This window comes from Gymnoscopelus braueri (genome assembly GCF_963280865.1).
Source record: "Gymnoscopelus braueri genome assembly, chromosome: 19".
In the NCBI taxonomy this organism is placed as follows: domain Eukaryota; kingdom Metazoa; phylum Chordata; class Actinopteri; order Myctophiformes; family Myctophidae; genus Gymnoscopelus; species Gymnoscopelus braueri.
In genome coordinates this window covers 27,750,199-27,768,647 of record NC_137621.1, presented here as the reverse complement: position 1 = coordinate 27,768,647, position 18,449 = coordinate 27,750,199, and the positions used below count along the sequence as shown (strand labels likewise).

Sequence of the window (18,449 nt, the reverse complement as noted above, 5' to 3'; positions counted from 1 at the left end):
CAGTAGGCCTATCACATCTTCAGCTGACACTGTGGCGTTTCCTCCGGGGACCAGCGGCGGACCGGCAGCTCAACTCCCCGGGATCCGCACCGAAGAGGACGGACGGACGGACGGACGGATGGACGGACGGACCGAGGGAGCCATGCCGAGCCATGATGCCACTCATCATCACCCGGACCAGCCTCTGATGATATCTGTCTGGAGCGCTTCAGAGAGAGGAAGGTGCCATGAGATGATGTCCTCCTAGGCCGTTGGCACTTCGGAACAAGTGATCAGAAGAAAAAAAAGAGAGGATAACCGAAATTGAGAACGAACGGATGGAGGGTTCTTCTCGATGTTTTTAGTGATCAGTGAGAGAGGATTTGTGCAAACGAAGCAGAGCTCCGGGCGACGCCGCTGACGCTTTGGTACCTATAGCCTACTGATCACTAACCAGCGGTGATAAACCGAGAAAAACACGGGGTTTCCCTCAAAAACGCTGCCGCTGAGAAACGGGGTGCCTGAAGCAAAGAGGTAAGGTTCTGCCGAGGGATTTTTCATCATTTTCAAATTTCAAGCGATTGGATTTAAGCATCAGCATCTGCCACTTATGCAGATCAGTTTACCGCGTAATTGAGTGAAAGTGAGCTTAAAAGGGGCTGATAATAGCTCTGTATGTTCACGATAGGGACTTGTTGAGGGAAACATTAGACCAGATTAATTTCCTTTAGCGAACGATAGATATCACGGACAAAATGTCTCGTTGGTAGAGATTAGTTTTGGTCGTGTTCGTTCTTTTTCAACGTGAGTGCAGTGAGCGGGTAAATCATGAGTATGTAAATAAATGAGTGATAGATAGCCTAAATCATGGGTCTTCAAAAGGGGGTCCGGGACCCCCAGGGGGTCCTCAGACTCTGAGGACCCCCTGGGGGTCCCGGACTGTGGCTCAGAGTAACTACAGGGGGAATGCCAAATGTTTGTGTGATAGGATCTTTTTTTTACATTAACCACTTGAAGCCTATAGCATCCCACTGTGAGCTTGTAGATCGGCTATTTTTTTTAGCAAAGAGGTTTAGGTGTAGAGGGAAAAAAGAGCAGACCAAGTGAAAAAAAAAAGTTTAATCTGAAACACGATTGTATACAATATAGAGGGGGTCCCTGCTTCATCTCTCTCTCAGTTAGGGGGTCCTTGGCCTGAAAAAAATGAAAGAAATAAAGATTGCATGAGTGAGTAACTGACTGCATGGGTGAATGAGCGTGATATTAGTGAGTGAAGATCTGCTGACAACATGTTCCCTTCCAGACAATCAGAGGAAAGTAAACAGCTCTTAATTATGGCTCAAATAATGATGGCCCTCCTGGGCCCTGTGGTGGCATCTCCTGACATCATGTGGCATCTCCTGACATCATGTGGCATCTCCTGACATCATGGCAATAATTGATGCCATGTATGCTTTTCCCTGGGGGCTTTGCAGTGCAGTCCACTGGATGCCAGGATGCCATCCCCCAGATGGTGACTACTACAGGTAAAGGTAAGCTATATGGGCTTCTTTCTTTCTTTCTTTCCTTCCAGATTTTTCTTTCTTTCTTTCTTTCTTTCTTTCTTTCTTTCTTTCTTTCTTTCCCCCACGGGTCCTTTAGAGGGTTCCAGGGGGTTCCAGGGTCCCCAGCAAAATTAGTTCATGGTGCATCAAAATCACTTTAATCACTTTAACCCTATATACTACAAAGGTCACAATGTTTTTATTAAAACGTTTGAGAACAACTGGTTTAGTTGAAGGACTAAGCTGCACCTTTAGCTTGACAGCTGGACAGTGAATGACAGTGACATAAATTATTGCATCCATTCAAACCAATGTAACACATCACTAGAATACGTAAATATATGCTGTACCAGTCAAATGGGAAAATGTACAACTGAATTCCTTTAGAGGTTATTTGACAATGACAGTGTAGTCCTTTTATCTCCCACTTTTCCCCCTATAGCTGCCATTGCCATTGTTTCTTTCTGTTCAGGCGATGTCTCTGTCCTAGATGTTGGACGTGTTCTTCTCCTCACACGCTGAGATGAGTGCTTTCAGAGGCGAAGGAAAAGGAAAAAAAGTCTACATTCTACTACCTGGCTAAATTGTCCTGTGATGGAAAAATATTGTTAAAGGAATGAAATCTGAATAATTGAAGCCTCTGGGCTTTAAAATTGCAGGGCTCACCGTGATTTCCAGTGCAAAGTTAGAGGCCACCTCTCCGAAATATTCATGTCATTATTTAAGAATGGATATATCAGGAATCCACTCAGGTATAGCCCCAGCCCCCACCTGTTAAAATATACCGTAAGAGCTATTCTCTCTTTCTCGCTAAGTCCTCGTCTTCCGTTCTCTCCACTCCTCTCCATGTCACTCCACCATCCTCTTCTCTCATTTTCATGGACTCTCTGAAAGGAGAGGACATTTCTGCAAATATATGCAAAGGTCATTTAAAATAAGATAATTAACAAAACCACATACAAAAAGCACATATATGAGCTGAATTCTAGCATACATTTTGTATCATTTCACTCGTGGAATTCTGTTGTTGCATTTTCCACTCAAGGTCCTTATGTTCATGGTCTTTTTACCGGCAATATAATATCAACAATAGGTGTTTACAATTAAATGTTATCAAGTCCTTTTTATACATGTAAGTTTGTCCCTCAACAAAACGGTTCTCAAGGCACACATGTGACGTTTTTCCATACTATAGTATATACAGGAGTTTTAACCACTTAAACCCCCAGGGTTTTATACAGTACTTGGTCTTCCCTTCTCTCCCTCTACACCTACAACACTTGAAGACCCCTGGGTCTTCAATGTTTTTCAGGCCAAGGACCCCTTAGCTGAGAGAGAGATGAAGCAGGGACCCCCACTACATATCCAGCCTGATCTCATAAATGTGTGTTTTCTGACATTTAACGACTTAAACTCTCAATACTTTGTAAACTTTACCTTTGGCTCGGTACTTGGTCTGCTCTTTTTTCCCTGTATACCAAACCTCTTTGCCGAAAGTCGCAGACACGTTGTGAGCTTGTAGATCCGGACCCCCTGTTCAAGACCCCTGCTTTACACCAAATCTCTCAAACTTAGCTGATCAATAACCTCACAAAGCACATTGTGTCCTGTTGTGAGCTTGTAGATCTGCTATTATCACAGAATGTTCGGCAATATCGCCAGATTTTTGCCTTTTATGACATACACAGACTAGGAGCACCTGGGTTCATGTGGTGAAAGGTTTCAGGGTGTAAAATAGATTTGAGGGCATGTTTGGCTATAAGGGTTGTGTATGCATTCATGGACACATAATTGCATAGTAAATGTGTATAATATGTACTGTGTGTGCATGCTCATGGGTGCACGTGTTGCATGCTTGCATTCATGGATGTGCATCCGGTGCTGTTCAGCACATTTTGCATGTACCGTTCCGTGTATTCACACCTAACACAACCCAGCAAGCACAATGACGTCATGATGACGTTATGATGACGCCCGGTCATCACCCCGGTGACGTTCAGGACTAGGCCAGATCACAGCCCATATGGGGATGATCTTTACATCATTTACAGGACGTCATCACCGGGACATCATATGGACATTTGGACAGCAATTTTGGGTGATGAGAAATGTGTTTAGATGACGTCCTGGAAGTGACGTTTTTGTGGTCAGGATTAATTTTGGTTGAAATCAGGTGATATTCTGGGCCAGATCTGACTTGTCTTGGTTTGACTTGATCTAGCCCCAATCGAGACGTCACTGATTGGTCCGGGTCCTGACTGTGCTTGCTGGGAAGTGTTAGGATTTTGTTTAGTTTCCCACAGAGAAAGTGAATCAAATTGTGACACCTCTCTGCTGACTGCTTCTCTTCTCCTGCTGGTCACCAGGTCAGGAAAAGACAAACTGCTAAATATAGGCTCCAAATATAGCAAATAAGCCCTCTCCTAATGTTTCTCACCAACACTTTATACAGTTGTGGTGTTACAAATGCATCCCAATCGACGGTGTTGCACGCCAAAAATAGCTGATCTATAGCTCTCTCTCTCTCTCTCTCTCTCTCTCTCACACACGCACACACACACGCACACACACACACACACACACACACACACACACACACACACACACACACACACACACACACACACACACACACACACACACACACACACACACACCCACACACACCCACACACACACACACACACACACACACACACACACACACACACACACACACACACACACACACACACACACACACACACACACACACACACACACACAACCCCACCCTCAGAATGTCTGTGCTGCAATAGGGGACACACACATCTGTAATGAAGTGACCAACTGGTGCCTGGGATTCATTTTATAGATCCAGACTTGACATTACAAGTCTGAATGAGAAGCCTGTTGGCTCCGTTGCGACAGAAGCTGTCTCTCCGTGGTCTCAGTCACTTCCCCATGTAAATAATTGATAGGCTTTTTGGCAGAACCCTCCTGTAAGACTAAAACCTAATTTATACGTTGTCACACAATGGTGTCACTCCCAAAGAATAACAGATATTCAAGCTAACACTGCAACAACGTAGACTTAAAGGTTCCTTTTAAACCACACTAAATCCAAGGGGTATAAGGAGTCGGTCTGTGTGTGTGCATGCGTTCGTGCATGCATACATGCATTTGTGCATGTGTGCGTGCGTGCTTGTGCGTGTCTTTTTGTGTTGTATGCAATTGTGTTTGTATGTACGTTTATGTGAGTTTGGAGGGAGTTCAAGGAAGAATCGTCACTCTTTTTTAACTATAGACCACAGGTTTGTACAGTAACAAGGTATTTAATTGGCATGTATTGTTAAATAGATGCACAATATGACCGGGATGTGATCTAAAAGGTGTACAAAGACATTTTTCATTTAATCTAGACTTTAATATTACATACCATCACATTGCACTCATGGTTGTAATGAAAGGAAAGTGATGAATTGACTTACAATATACAGCAAAAATTGTAATTGTCAACATGTGTGATTGCACATAACATTGAGGCAATTTTTTGCCGCTAGAGGGCGCTATCCCCCTGGGTCACAGTGTTTTTTTTTGTATTGGAATTCCCATAGGGGACTCTTAGATCGTGTCATCTAAGAACTGTGTTCCAAAAATAAACAAACCACCCCGGGATTTTACTCATATGAATATGAAGCTTCAACTGACAGTGAAAAAGTACTAATTAATTGAAATAATTATTATGGTATTATAATAGAATTAGAATTACATATCATAATAGGAGAAAATATATAGAAGCAAGGTAAGAGTTCTTAGGCCAGCAAAGAGAGACTGCCACAGCTCGCTCCTCAGCCGTTGGACTTTGGCTGTGTTTTTCTACATTTATTTCTCTCTTGTGTTCTTGCTCCCTGTTTTGGTTTTAGTGTTCAGTCATGTTTTCGTTTGTTTTTTCGATTGTTTAGTTTCTGTAGCTCTGTGTTCAGTTCGTTCTGTATTCAGTGTTTAGGTCTTTCTGTTAGTCTGACTCTGTTCTTCCCCAGGTGTTGTATGTTATTTTGTAGTATGACCTTGTGCTTCCTGTCTGCCATAGTAGCCATTGCCTGTCTTGTCTCACCTATCCTGTGTTAATTACCCACTGTGTTCACCTGTTATCCCTGTTATTGTGTTAGCCTATCCTTGTGTTAATTGTCAGTTGAGTCACCTGTGTCCCGTTAGTCCCTGTGTCTATTTAAGCTCCCCTGTGTATGTAATTCTGTGTCAGTCCATTTTCTTATGTCTTTGGGACCAGTACATGCATCTGTTTGTGGTTTTGTTTAATGTGCCCTGTTTTCTGGAGAACCTTAGTTTATGGACTGTATGACGAGTTTTGGTGAACCTTGATTATTAAAACTCTCGAGTTGATCTGTTCGTCCTCAGTTGTCCTGCATTTGGGTCCTACCCGCTCACCTTGACAGAGACAGGAAGTCGAATGCAAAGAGGAGGCATGACGTGCAACATATGTGGTCCATGCATTCGCTGGTTGATCCTCCATGGCTTCCATGACATTCTCATTCTCAGCCAGTTCCATTTCAGTCTGGCATCTCTTCAGAATGGCGTATTATTTAAATGTCCACGTCCATGTTAATGTCACATCAAAGGTAGCACACCTACTGTAGATGAATGGGTTTATATGTATGAAGAATGTCAAGCTCTGCTTGAAACCATGATGGAGAAAGTCCATCGGTCAGCACAGTATTTCTTGTGCATTCTGCCACTAACTTATTACCTACACTAATAATTTTTCACATAGGTTTTATCTTTTTTTTAAAATATATTTTACTTACATTTTATATAATGGAATCAATGCTTCCACATAGCCACATGAGGTCCGACTCCAAGATCCACATAGGAGCCACCCTGTTCCCATGTGTATCCATGATCAACCTCGTTTTTCACATCGTGACTCTGCAGGAGACTAGTAGGCGACTGTATGCAGGGTCGGTCTGTGTGTGTCTGTTTGTCTTTGTGTATGTCCAAAGCTGATCTCGCAAACCGCTTGACCAATTAGCGAAAAACTTTGCACATTGCCATTAGGCCAACTAAGTACCTCCATACATGTTTTTCACTTATGTTTACTTTTTCTGAAATATGTATCTTTTTTATAATGGAAGTCAATGGGGTTTGGATTGGGCTGAAACCTTGCCAAAAGGTGGAGTCGATCATAGATCATCTGACAGTTAATTTCTTTTTGATGTTTTGTGTTGTTTTTTCTGTGAATTTTCTTTGTTGTATTGCTTTGGCAAAGTGAGACAATGCCAGCATTACCAATACCAATTAAGCACTTTCAATTGAACAGAAAAGACAAGGGGAGTGAAGTTATGAGGGGACATGTGCTGTGTGATGGACCATCGTGTGGCAGATAAAGTAAAGATTGAATGGAAGATAAAGGGAGGAGAGGAGGGGGAGGATGGATAAGGGTGGTGTGTGTGGGGGGGGGGGGGGTGTAGAATACTGAGGTAAGAGTGAGATGGACAGAGGAGTGATAGAATGAGAAAGAAAGAGAGAGCCAGAGAGACTTCACATTGCTTTTAACAGCATTAACCTGGCTCACTGTGTATATAATTTAGTGCCATGACGCAATGGAGATACTGCACACAAGGAGCTGTGTGATGAGAACTTCTAAGGCTCCCACACATTAAAACACACACAGATGCTGTTGCACAGAGACATCCCAACCCCCCCCCCCCCCCCCCCACACACACACACACACACACACACACACACACACACACATCGTCTTTTTTATCCCTCACGCTCTCTCTCCCTCACTCACTCACCTAATCCATTCTAACATTGCGTCGTTAGCTTGAACATTTTTGATAAGCGACACGTTGTGTGACGGAGACAAATCACTGTCTTCACAGCGCTTGGTGATCAGTTTTGGGAAGCAAAATAAATCTGTCCTAAAACAGGCTCACGTTCAGTTTCACAGCACATACTGTAGGTCTGCTGCAGACAGAATTGTACAAACATATCTCAGAATTCAGATTATTTCAGTTTTGAATTCCTTTTTTGTTAAATAATCTAAACCAAAATACTTTACTTTAGGGGGCATGGTGGCGCAGTCGGTAGCACTGTCGCCTCACAGCTAGAAGGTCCCGTGTTCTCTCCTCCGCGTCATCAGTGCCCATAGGTGGGGTTGGCGAAAGGGCCTCTCTGTGTGGAGTTTGCATGTTCTCCCCGTGTCTCCTAGGGTAGGTACCCTCACAAAAACATGCAGTAATCCTGGTCACTATACTGCCTCCCCCTGATCAACCGGGGCGCCTGATGGAGGGGAAAGGAACTGTAGTAGGGGGTACTAAGCACAAAAAATGGCCAAATCGTTACGCGGCGGATAAAAGCATGAAATTTGATACAGATGTCCCTTGGGTCATCCTAAAACATCCTAGAAGGGGTGCCCAAAAAAATCTTAAACAGGAAGTGACTTATGGACAAAATTCAAAATGGCCACCTAAACTGTTGACCGTTGACTCAAAAGACACCAAAAGAATCTCCAAAAAGCATAAAATTTGGCACATATGTCCCTTGGGTCATCCTAAGACATCCTAGAAGGGGTGCCCAAAGGAATCTGAAACAGGAAGTGAGTTATTGACTAAATTGAAAATGGCCGCCTAGTGTTGTCGATTGACTCAAAAGACAACTAAAGAATCTCATAAAAGCATACAATTTGGCACACATGTCTTTTTGGTCATCCTAAGACATCCTAGAAGGGGTGCCCAAAGAAATCTTAAGCAGGAACTGAGTTATTGACAAAATTGAAAATGGCCGCCTACAGTGTTATCTATTGACTCAAAAGACAACTAAAGAATCTCATAAAAGCATACAATTTGGCATACATGTCCCTTGGGTCATCCCAAGACATCCCAGAAGGGGTGCCCAAAAAAATCTTAAACAGGAAGTGAGTCATTGACAAAATTGAAAATGACCGCCTACAGTGTTGTCGATTGACTCAAAAGACAACTAAAGAATCTCATAATGGCATACATGTCCCTTGGGTCATCCTAAGACATCCTAGAAGGGGGCCTGAAATGATCTGAAACAGGAAGTGAGTTATTGGCTAAATTGAAAATGGCTGTGTACAGTCTTGACAGATGATGCAAAAGACACTCATAAAAAAATATCTCATAAAAGCATGAAATTTGGTACAAATGTCCCTTGGGTGATCTGAATGCATCCTAAGGGGTGCCAAAAAAAGTTTGAATAGTCTCTCAATGGAAAACACTCCTCCCACACGGGCTGCACTGCTACAATATTCAAATCGAGCAGCCAATCTAGCATTTGGTCCAGAAGCCTGAAAGCTATGCAATCTCTACCATCTCCTGACAAATAAATTAAAGTCGCTGATTCGTGGACACCTTTATGGACACTCTTGCCAGAGGCTGCTTAAGTTTGTAGAGAACTCAAGTGTGGCTGCAAAGCTGAGCCCTTCTGTTCGAGAAAGTGTAGATGCTGGGTTACCTTGCAGAGCATTATGCCAATGTGCTGGTAATTGCGAAATGGCACACATGAATACATGTAGTTACTAAACACTAATCACAAAAAAACAGTAATGATCAAGAAGAAAATACATGAGAAGATAGAGTGTAAAACAAGCAAGAAGATGTAGAGTGCAAAATAAATAAGATGCAGAGAGTAAAATAAGAATATGCAGAGTAAGATAAGATGCAGAGTAAAATAAATGAGAATATGCAGAGAGTTAGATAAATAAAGAAGATTCAAAGAGTACAATAAAAAAATTATGCAGAAAGTAAAATAAATAAGTGATGTAGAAATGAAAACAGAAGGTAGACTACAAAATACGACAAGTTATGCACTGCATAACCTGTCGTATTGAGTCTGCATAATATGCAGACTGCCATGGTCAACTGTTTAAACAGCCATTTAGAATTTCTTCAACATGGTCCCTTCCTAAAAAGTTTAATAAACAAGCAAACAAATAAATAACCCCTTCTAGGATATATTAAGAAGCACTCAATGTACGTACCAAATTATACACTTTTATGACGTCCCCTTATGTTTTCTTTTGTGTCAACTGCTTTTAGGCGGTCACTTCCTGTGTAAAACCTTTTTGGGCACCCCTTGTAGGATGCGTTCAGATCACCCAAGGGACATTTGTACCACATTTCATGCTTTTATGAGATTCTGTAGGTATCTTGCATCATCTTTCAACACTGTAGGCAGCCATTTTCAATTTAGTCAATAACTCACTTCCTGTTTCAGATTATTTTTGGCACCCCTTCTAGGATGTGTTAGGATGACCCAAGGGACATATGTGCCAAATTGTATACTTTTTGGAGATTCTATAGGCTTTTTGAGTCAATCGCCAACACTGTAGGCGGCCATTTTCAATTTAGTCAATAACTCACTTCCTGTTGAAGACTTTTTTGGGCACCCCTTCTAGGATGTCTTAGGATGACCCAAGGGACATGTGTGACACATTTTATACTTTTTGGAGATTCTTTAGTTGTCTTTTGAGTCAATCGACAACACTAGGCGGCCATTTTCAATTTGGTCAATAACTCACTTCCTGTTTCAGATTTTTTTGGGCACCCCTTCTAGGATGTCTTAGGATGACCCAAAGGACATGTGTGCCACATTTTATGCTTTTTGGAGATTATTTTGGTGTCTTTTGAGTCAACGGTCAACAGTTTAGGTGGCCATTTTGGATTTTGTCCATAACTCACTTCCTGTTTAAGATTTTTTTGGGCACCCCTTCTAGGATGTTTTAGGATGACCCAAGGGACATCTGTATCAAATTTCATGCTTTTATCCGCCGCGTAACGATTTTTCACTTAGTACCCCCTACTATGGTTGTAATAACGTGTTCCTTCCACACGCTACGTCTAACCAGGGAACCTCCCCCTGTCAGGTGATAAGAAGCGGCTTGCTAGCTCTCATGCATTGAAGGAGGCATGAGCTCGGCTCTAGGCTCTCCCTAGGCTGGCAGAGGGAGTGTAGCGCCCAGGATTACTTAGACAATTGGCACTGGGGGAAAAATGGGTTACAAAATCGTGGGATCAAAATTTTATGAAAAATAATAATATATATACTTTACTTTGTAAATTCCTTTGTCAAGTTGTCTTTTTTGTCCCATATTTCACATTTTATCCCACAATCCTTTGCATCCTGAATCTACACAAGGTTTCAGATCCTGACTCAGTTGGAAGTACTTGTACTAGTACAATAGTAAAAGTATTTATTATTTATAAATCTGTTTGTTTGTTTTAAATGGTAAATGAAGCATAGCGTTAGTTCATGCAGGACACGGAAGTCTTGCACGCCTCAGCTGTAATCGTCTGTCAGTCAGCTGATGTGAACATCAGCCTAGTCTCCTATTCTCCCATTCACAGCCCTGCTGGTCATTACGTCACACATTCATACTCCAATCAGAGCTCACGCCTTAACAAGGAGGTCCCTTTATATACGGCTTTGCATTCACTAGGTCTCTGCTTGTCTTGCTGCCTGCTTCACTACTGCTTAGCTGCCTCCTCCACCCCAGCCTCCGCCTTTTGATCAGAGTCTGGCATAGGCTCATATACTTGTGATATTATATCTGCTAATTCACACTAATATGTCAATGTATTGCTTATTGTTTGATATTGTATCCCTATGGGGGTTTTGCTTAACATTCCCTGATTTTGCTTAGCATGCTGCTTGGACAAAATCCAGGGAATATCTCCAAGAGCGGAGCCTTTAACGCCAAGCTTAACTGTATTCCATTTGTTGCAATAAATGGTTAAATCTACTTTGACGTGAGTGTTGACTGAATAGTGGCTGCCGTTAGCATATTATAGATCTGATCATTCTCAGTGTGTTTGTTAACCGGCTTGGACTACCAGATGGGTGGATTTTGCCACAGGATAACACAATGTACCAGAAATGTATGTAATTCATTTGAAAGTCGCGCTATTTAACAGTCAATTTATACTTTTCTGCATCTGACAAGCCAGACACAGTCTGCTGTCCTGACCCAGTAAAACTGACCCGCTCTGCAAAATCCTGAGTGTTAATTTGAACATGTTTAAAGGATTTTTACTGTGTAAGGGACAACAAGTACTAAGAATGATTTGCAAATGCTGTTATGTGCAGATCTGGTAAGTGTAGTGCAGTACAATTACTGAAAGGATGCTACAATCTCACACACTGCAATATGGAGAGGCCAGGCGGCAGTATGTGGGCTCCCATATCATTTTACAATTTGTGCCAGGCTGGGGATTTATGTTAAATGTACTTATGTCTCTTTGCTGCTGACCTATAACTGTGCAATATGCTCCACTTTATATGCATTCACACACATTCAAATTCAAAGTACTAACATTAAGACACCAAACCACTAGGGTGTCGCTAGGGTGTCTAATCAAGGATGTGCAATGAATACTCATTGATTTAGAGAGAGTTCAAGAAGCTTCCTTGCGTCAAACGTTAGAAGGTAATGTCAGAGAATAGCACTGCACTCATGCTAATTCCCTCCTCCCGACTCTTCCTCCCTCTGCAGGGGTCGCAGTTAGAGGAGGATTTGAGAGAAGTGCCCCCGCAGACCCGCCATGTTCCTCCACCTTCTCAGCATGATCCGTCTCTCCACCTCCTGCTGTCTTCTAATGTGAGTCTCCAGCTCTTTCAGACAGCTTGGTTGCGTCCATTCCCTTAGGTTATGAAACCATTTCCCCCACAGACATGTTAACATTAGCCACCAGTGAACATCTTACCTGGAGGCTGGCTTACACTGAATGAGCACCACATCATCACAATGTTCTCCTGGGTTCAACTCTGGATCCGTGTTGCCTGTTGTTGCTGTCCTCTCTTTCTAAACCAATATTTACAGACTAAATTTAATGAATTGATGCTTTTGATTATTTTATCTGTTTGTCTGTGCTCAACTGTAAAGCAATTTGTAACTCTGTTTATATATGGTTCTATACAATATAGTTTATTATTCTCTACCGTGCTGTCTAATGGAGAAGAAAATATAGGATAAGGGTCATGGGTCATTCCAAGAGCTTCAAAACAGTTGTTCCTTCAATACTTGTGTTCAAATCCTAATAACCAAAGATCACTAATATATAGGTCTTATATTTTTGTGTTAAAGTCCAGAGGATAACATGTTAAAGTCTGCAACACTTGTTTTGTGGTCCTCGATGGAATGTCATTTATAAGCACATACAGCAAATAATAAGGGTAAATTACACATACAGTACATACAACATCTAAAAGCCCCCATGCCTTAAAAACCCTCCACATAAGAACATACAGTATGTTCTTACCTTGCAGGTATCATGGAATGAAAGAATGATAAACAGTTTCAGTCTGTGTATTTATCTGTCTACAAATATATCTGTCTCGTGTGGATGGTATTGCCTGTTGAGAATCATAAAGGTTAAATCTATCAGAAGCAGTAATAGCTGCAGCTGAATCATGCAGAAGTATTATGTGCATTCTGTTATGTCTGAATAAATGGGTTTTACACGTATCTGTTAGATCTTTACACCTGTGTGAGTCTGTCTGTCTGTCTCTCTCTCTGTCTGCTTCCCTGGAGGGTTTGATGGAGAGCTGGTCGAATGTCAGCGGGAACTGTTGTTATAACCGGAGGAATTCTCGCCGGTGTCATACTACTGTGCATTGTAGCAGTGCTCTGTTACTGTAGACTCCAGGTATGTTTCTCTCTGTGTGTGTGTGTGTGTGTGTGTGTGTGTGTGTGTGTGTGTGTGTGTGTGTGTGTGTGTGTGTGTGTGTGTGTGTGTGTGTGTGTGTGTGTGTGTGTGTGTGTGTGTGTGTGTGTGTGTGTGTGTGTGTGTGTGTGTGTGTGTGTGTGTGTGTGTGTGTGTGTGTGTGTGTGTGTGTGTGTGTGTGTGTGTGTGTGTGTGTGTGTGTGTGTGTGTGTGTGTGTGTGTGTGTGTGTGTGTGTTCAATTCAATTCAATTCAAACGAGCTTCATTGGCTTAAAATACTTCAGTATCTGTCTGCTGTAGAAATTAACAATATCAACAATAATTAATTATGAGATCGAGTTCTATCTCTCCATCCCTGCCTTCCCTTCTCCATCCTTTCTCCTTTTGTTTGTTTCATATAGTGCATCGTGTCGCGCACCGAAAATAGCAGATCAACAAGCTCACAACAAGTTAGATCTGCAATTTGTTTAATGTACGACACCGGTGAGTGACTTAGTATGAATCAGACCTTACTCTCCCTCTCTCCCAGTACTACTGCTGCAAGAAGAATGACTCGGAGGTGGATGTGGCCTCCATGGCGGGAGCCGAGTCCCACTCCCACTTTGCCTGTAATGCGTGCACTGCCCTGGCCATGGATGGGGCTGCCGTCACCTCGATGTCCCTCGACCCGCTCAACGCCAGTCCCCAACGCAACTACTGCCCCACCTGCTCGCCCTACTACCTCCGCTCTGGAATCACCGATGACGTGCGCAACGGAGGGGAGCGTCTTGGCTTCCATACCTATTACGAGAACCCTTCTGTCTGTCTGCCCCTGTCCATCAACCCGCAGGGCTCCTCCCCCATGAGATACGACAGCCCCACGGACATGTTCCCATCCCCGCCACGCCCCACGGACATGTTCCCATCCCCGCCACGCCCCTACAGCACCCAGGTCTGACAATGTGAACATATGTACTGAAAACACATGAGGAAGGATCATGCTCCACACTCCTGACGTGCACCAAAGACCTAACATGCCGGACAAAATGCTCATTCAAGTGCAAACATAAACATGAGCATTTTATGTCTGCTGAAGTTAAACATGCTATTCAGACATGCGCTATGACACACGCGTCCGGTCACAAACTTCCAGGGGGCCGACTGATCATTTTGACCTGGCTGATAGCCTCCGTGTCAGGAATTGACGGACAAACTCTTCTAGAGCCACAGGGGGGGGGGACTGTAGAGGTGCAATCCATGACGGCTGTGTGGTCTCCATGTCAAAACATAAATACAGAATAAATAGAACCTTAGTATCTTTAACCCCACCCTTTTACTCAACCACACCCCATCCCAGTTCCTGTATAGCTCTCCTTGACATTGTTTGCCCCTCTATCCCAGCTAGCATAAAGTGAGAGACTGAATGCCCCCCAGCCCCCTCCCCCGGGCTTATTGTAGCCTACATGAGGGCTATCCGTTTTTTTTCTCGTTTGTTTGTGTACTGTAAGAGTGTCGTCTTAGACCGAATACAGAACCTAATGAATGGTTTCTGGTTTGTTTCAGAGGCATGACATTAAGTAAAACATGTGGGTTATTCTGCCCTTTGTCAAGAGAAAGGTGACATTCAGAGAATTCTAGGCTCCTAGATACTGATTTGGAGTCCAACTAAAGATAGATGTCTGACTCCTTGTTTCTTAATCGGAACCAAATGAGCTCAATGAAAGACATTTGCCATGGCAGTGAGGGACTTACAACTGAGATGTGTGATTTACTTAGATGTTTAATGTTTACAGATTTAAATGGAGGAAGAATGAAGCAAAGAAAGCATCTCTAGACTATCAGGATGTAGCCTTGGTGTTTGGATATTAAAGTACAGGGTGTAAGTAGAGACATTGATGAAAACTATACTTACATTTATAAACCACACAACTTTAACTTTCTTAATCCATTTTGTATCCATAAGCTGTGATATGTGGTACAGTAAAGTTAAAGGTAATGCAGTATTATTCTTCAGTATATGCCTGACTCTGTGGATCCTTCAGATGTGTTTTAGTGTGGGAGTGTCAGGGTTTCAGTGTGTCTCAGGAGACCCTGTCTTAGTGAGACCTCCATAATCTTCTGCCTTTTTTATCCAGGTCAGTGATTCTCTTTGCTTCCGTGTGTGTGTGTGTGTGTGTGTGTGTGTGTGTGTGTGTGTGTGTGTGTGTGTGTGTGTGTGTGTGTGTGTGTGTGTGTGTGTGTGTGTGTGTGTGTGTGTGTGTGTGTGTGTGTGTGTGTGTGTGTGTGTGTGTGTGTGTGTGTGTGTCAACAGATGATAAAAGTAGGAACAAAGTAAGAGGAATATGAAACATTCACTTGGATTAGCTTAACCACTTTAACCCTGACCTGCCTATTTTGGGCATGTCCTTATAGGTGCAATTGCGTCTAGACGGGCTATTTTCGAAATAATTTACATTGTTGAAACGTTTGAAAATTAAATAGGGCATAAGTGGCTAAATTGGCCTTGAATTCATACTGGAAAAAAATAAACTAAGAAATGTATATATCAACACAATGATACCATTACAGATATAGGCAGTGTTGGGGAGTAGTGATCTACAATAAATAAACTAAGTTTAACTAGATATTTGCACAGTGATTTGAGTAGTTAAAATACCTTTTTTTGTGATGTTATCTACTGATACTACTTATAAAAACTACTTTTTATTTTAATTGTACCATTAGTACACTTTCTCATGAATAGCGAGGTATTTATTAATTTTTTTATGCATGGAAACTTTTTGTAGGTATATATGCCTTATATTTCTCTTATCACAGATATTTTTTTACAAAGTAGTTTGAATTACTTTTTCTAATTAACTAGATTTCTCCCTAATGTAGCTTTGCTGTAGTTCAACTTTGTAGCTTGCAAAGCTATGCTCCCCCAACACTGCATATAGGAAGCAGATGTATTATGTTACTTCACACACACACACACACACACACACACACACACACACACACACACACACACACACACACACACACACACACACACACACACACACACACACACACACACACACACACACACACACACACACACACACACACACACACACACACACACACACACACACACACACACACACTATCTACTTCTGAGAAGCCTTGTCACACTCACATCTTGCCCCCCTACTATTTTAGGATTCTTAAAAAAAAAAAAAAAAGAAGCAATATGTGGTACATTATATATAATTCTATCTATTTGTTTATTTAGATGTTCACTCTGCACTGGTGTTCACTGCAGCTTAGCCAATATATTTCAGCAAGTCACCACAAAGAGCACCTGATGTATCAACATTGACTTTTACCCTTTATATTGGTGGATCTAGTTCCTTAATAATTTTTGATGGTTGGAAATGTGTTTTAATCAGAGCCTGCCCAGTACTAACATCATTAGATTACGTTTGGGATACTCTGATAATGAATAGAACCTATTTTAAGCAACAAAAAAATAAATGTCCACGTTGTTTCACAAAATGTTCCTTTTTTGTGGAGGAATAAACATTTATATCTGCCTGGAGAATGTCTTTGTCTTTCTTCACTTCAATCCACAATGGAGTCACAACCTGGCCCTGGTTCAGCAGTTAGAGTCCTCCTCAGTGCATGACATTCTCATAAGGACTGGACATTGTGGACAAGCCCAATGTAGGTGCAGGTCGGGAAATGCCCATATATGGACTGACTGGACATACCCGACGTCAGCACAAATCGGTGTTGCTAGACATGGGATACATAGCAAGTGTTCTTTTTTTTTTCTTATTACTTTTCAATATAAGCATTGTGATCATGGTCAGTATCATGGTCAGTATCATGTCAGTATCATGTCAGTATCATGTCAGTATCATGTCAGTATCATGTCAGTATCATGTCAGTATCATGTCAGTATCATGGTGAGTATCATGTCACATGATACTGACCATGATACTGACCATGATTCTGAAAACAAAGCGGGGCCTCACAACTCACTTTTGAATCCTCCAAAGTTCGGTCTTTTTCTATGTACTTGAAAAAGACCAAAAGGGTTGAAACGTTGTTTGTTGTTGTTTGTCGCAAATTAAAACTTTGGTGCATTCAAAAGTGAGTTGCGAGCCCCTGCTTTGTTTTCATGATTCTGTTCTTACAGTTTGGCTCAGCACCAAAAGACGGAGGATGTGCATAATTTTTTTCTTTGACTGACCATGATACTGACCATGATACTGACCATGATACTGACCATGACACTGACATGATACTGACCATGATACTGACCATGATACTGACATGATACTGACCATGATACTGATCATGATACTGACATGATACTGACGTGATAGTGACCATGACACTGACCATTGCTTCCATTTTGGAATGATACTGACATGATACTGACATGATACTGACATGATACTGACATGTTACTGACCATGATACTGCCATGATATTGACATGATACTGACCATGATACTGACATGTTACTGACCATGTTACTGACCATGATACTGACCATGGAGACACAATGACCAGCATCATGACATCCCTGTCACACAGTGCTGTTAGAGGGGTCTGATGTGACAGGGCCTGAAAAGAATAGCCAATCTACAAGCTCACAACGCATCACCATGTGACGCGTGGTGAGCTTGTAGATCTGCTATATTCACTATTTCTGAAAACTAGTTCCATTTCCTGAAAAGTAACTGTTTTGGACATACACGTTTTGTCCACATGACTGTGACACTATATGCAAGTGGGGTGCGTGGGAGTTTTTTTCCCCCAACTGAAATTACTGTAAGGAGAACAATTGAGTCTTTATTAAAGAAATGGAGCAGCCTCACTCTGCCCTGTCACCTGTCTATGGTATTCTGTATTCATGTCATGGTATTCCTGGTCCAGACGTACCTGCTGGACCAGTTTCAACTCCTGTCTAACAGCTCGGCCAGGGCCATGCCTGCTATCAGGAACAATAGCAAGAATACTGTGACGAGTCTCAGGGACGGCAACACCCCGAGGTGAAATATCACAAATACCACACGTTTATAACCTGCAAAGAAAACAAGGAGTTGCTTGCTGTGTATTCCTCTAGAACCTGTATCTGTGTGTGTGTGTGTGTGTGTGTGTGTGTGTGTGTGTGTGTGTGTGTGTGTGTGTGTGTGTGTGTGTGTGTGTGTGTGTGTGTGTGTGTGTGTGTGTGTGTGTGTGTGTGTGTGTGTGTGTGTGTGTGTGTGTGTGTGTGTGTGTG

At 42.2% G+C, this 18,449-nt stretch overlaps 1 protein-coding gene across 1 annotated transcript; it reads left to right on the top strand.

Annotated features, from left to right (window-relative positions):
• Window positions 1–1,453: 1,453 nt before the first annotated feature.
• LOC308074742 (protein FAM163A-like) lies at window positions 1,454–18,223 on the top strand (the record flags this gene model as incomplete). Its single annotated transcript, XM_080414245.1, has 5 exons — window positions 1,454–1,511; window positions 12,040–12,144; window positions 13,078–13,192; window positions 13,740–14,141; window positions 18,104–18,223. Exons 3-5 carry the CDS (start codon window positions 13,100–13,102, stop codon window positions 18,221–18,223), a joined length of 615 nt encoding a protein of 204 aa, XP_080270371.1. The 5' UTR covers window positions 1,454–1,511; window positions 12,040–12,144; window positions 13,078–13,099.
• Between the last annotated feature and the right edge of the window lie 226 nt (window positions 18,224–18,449).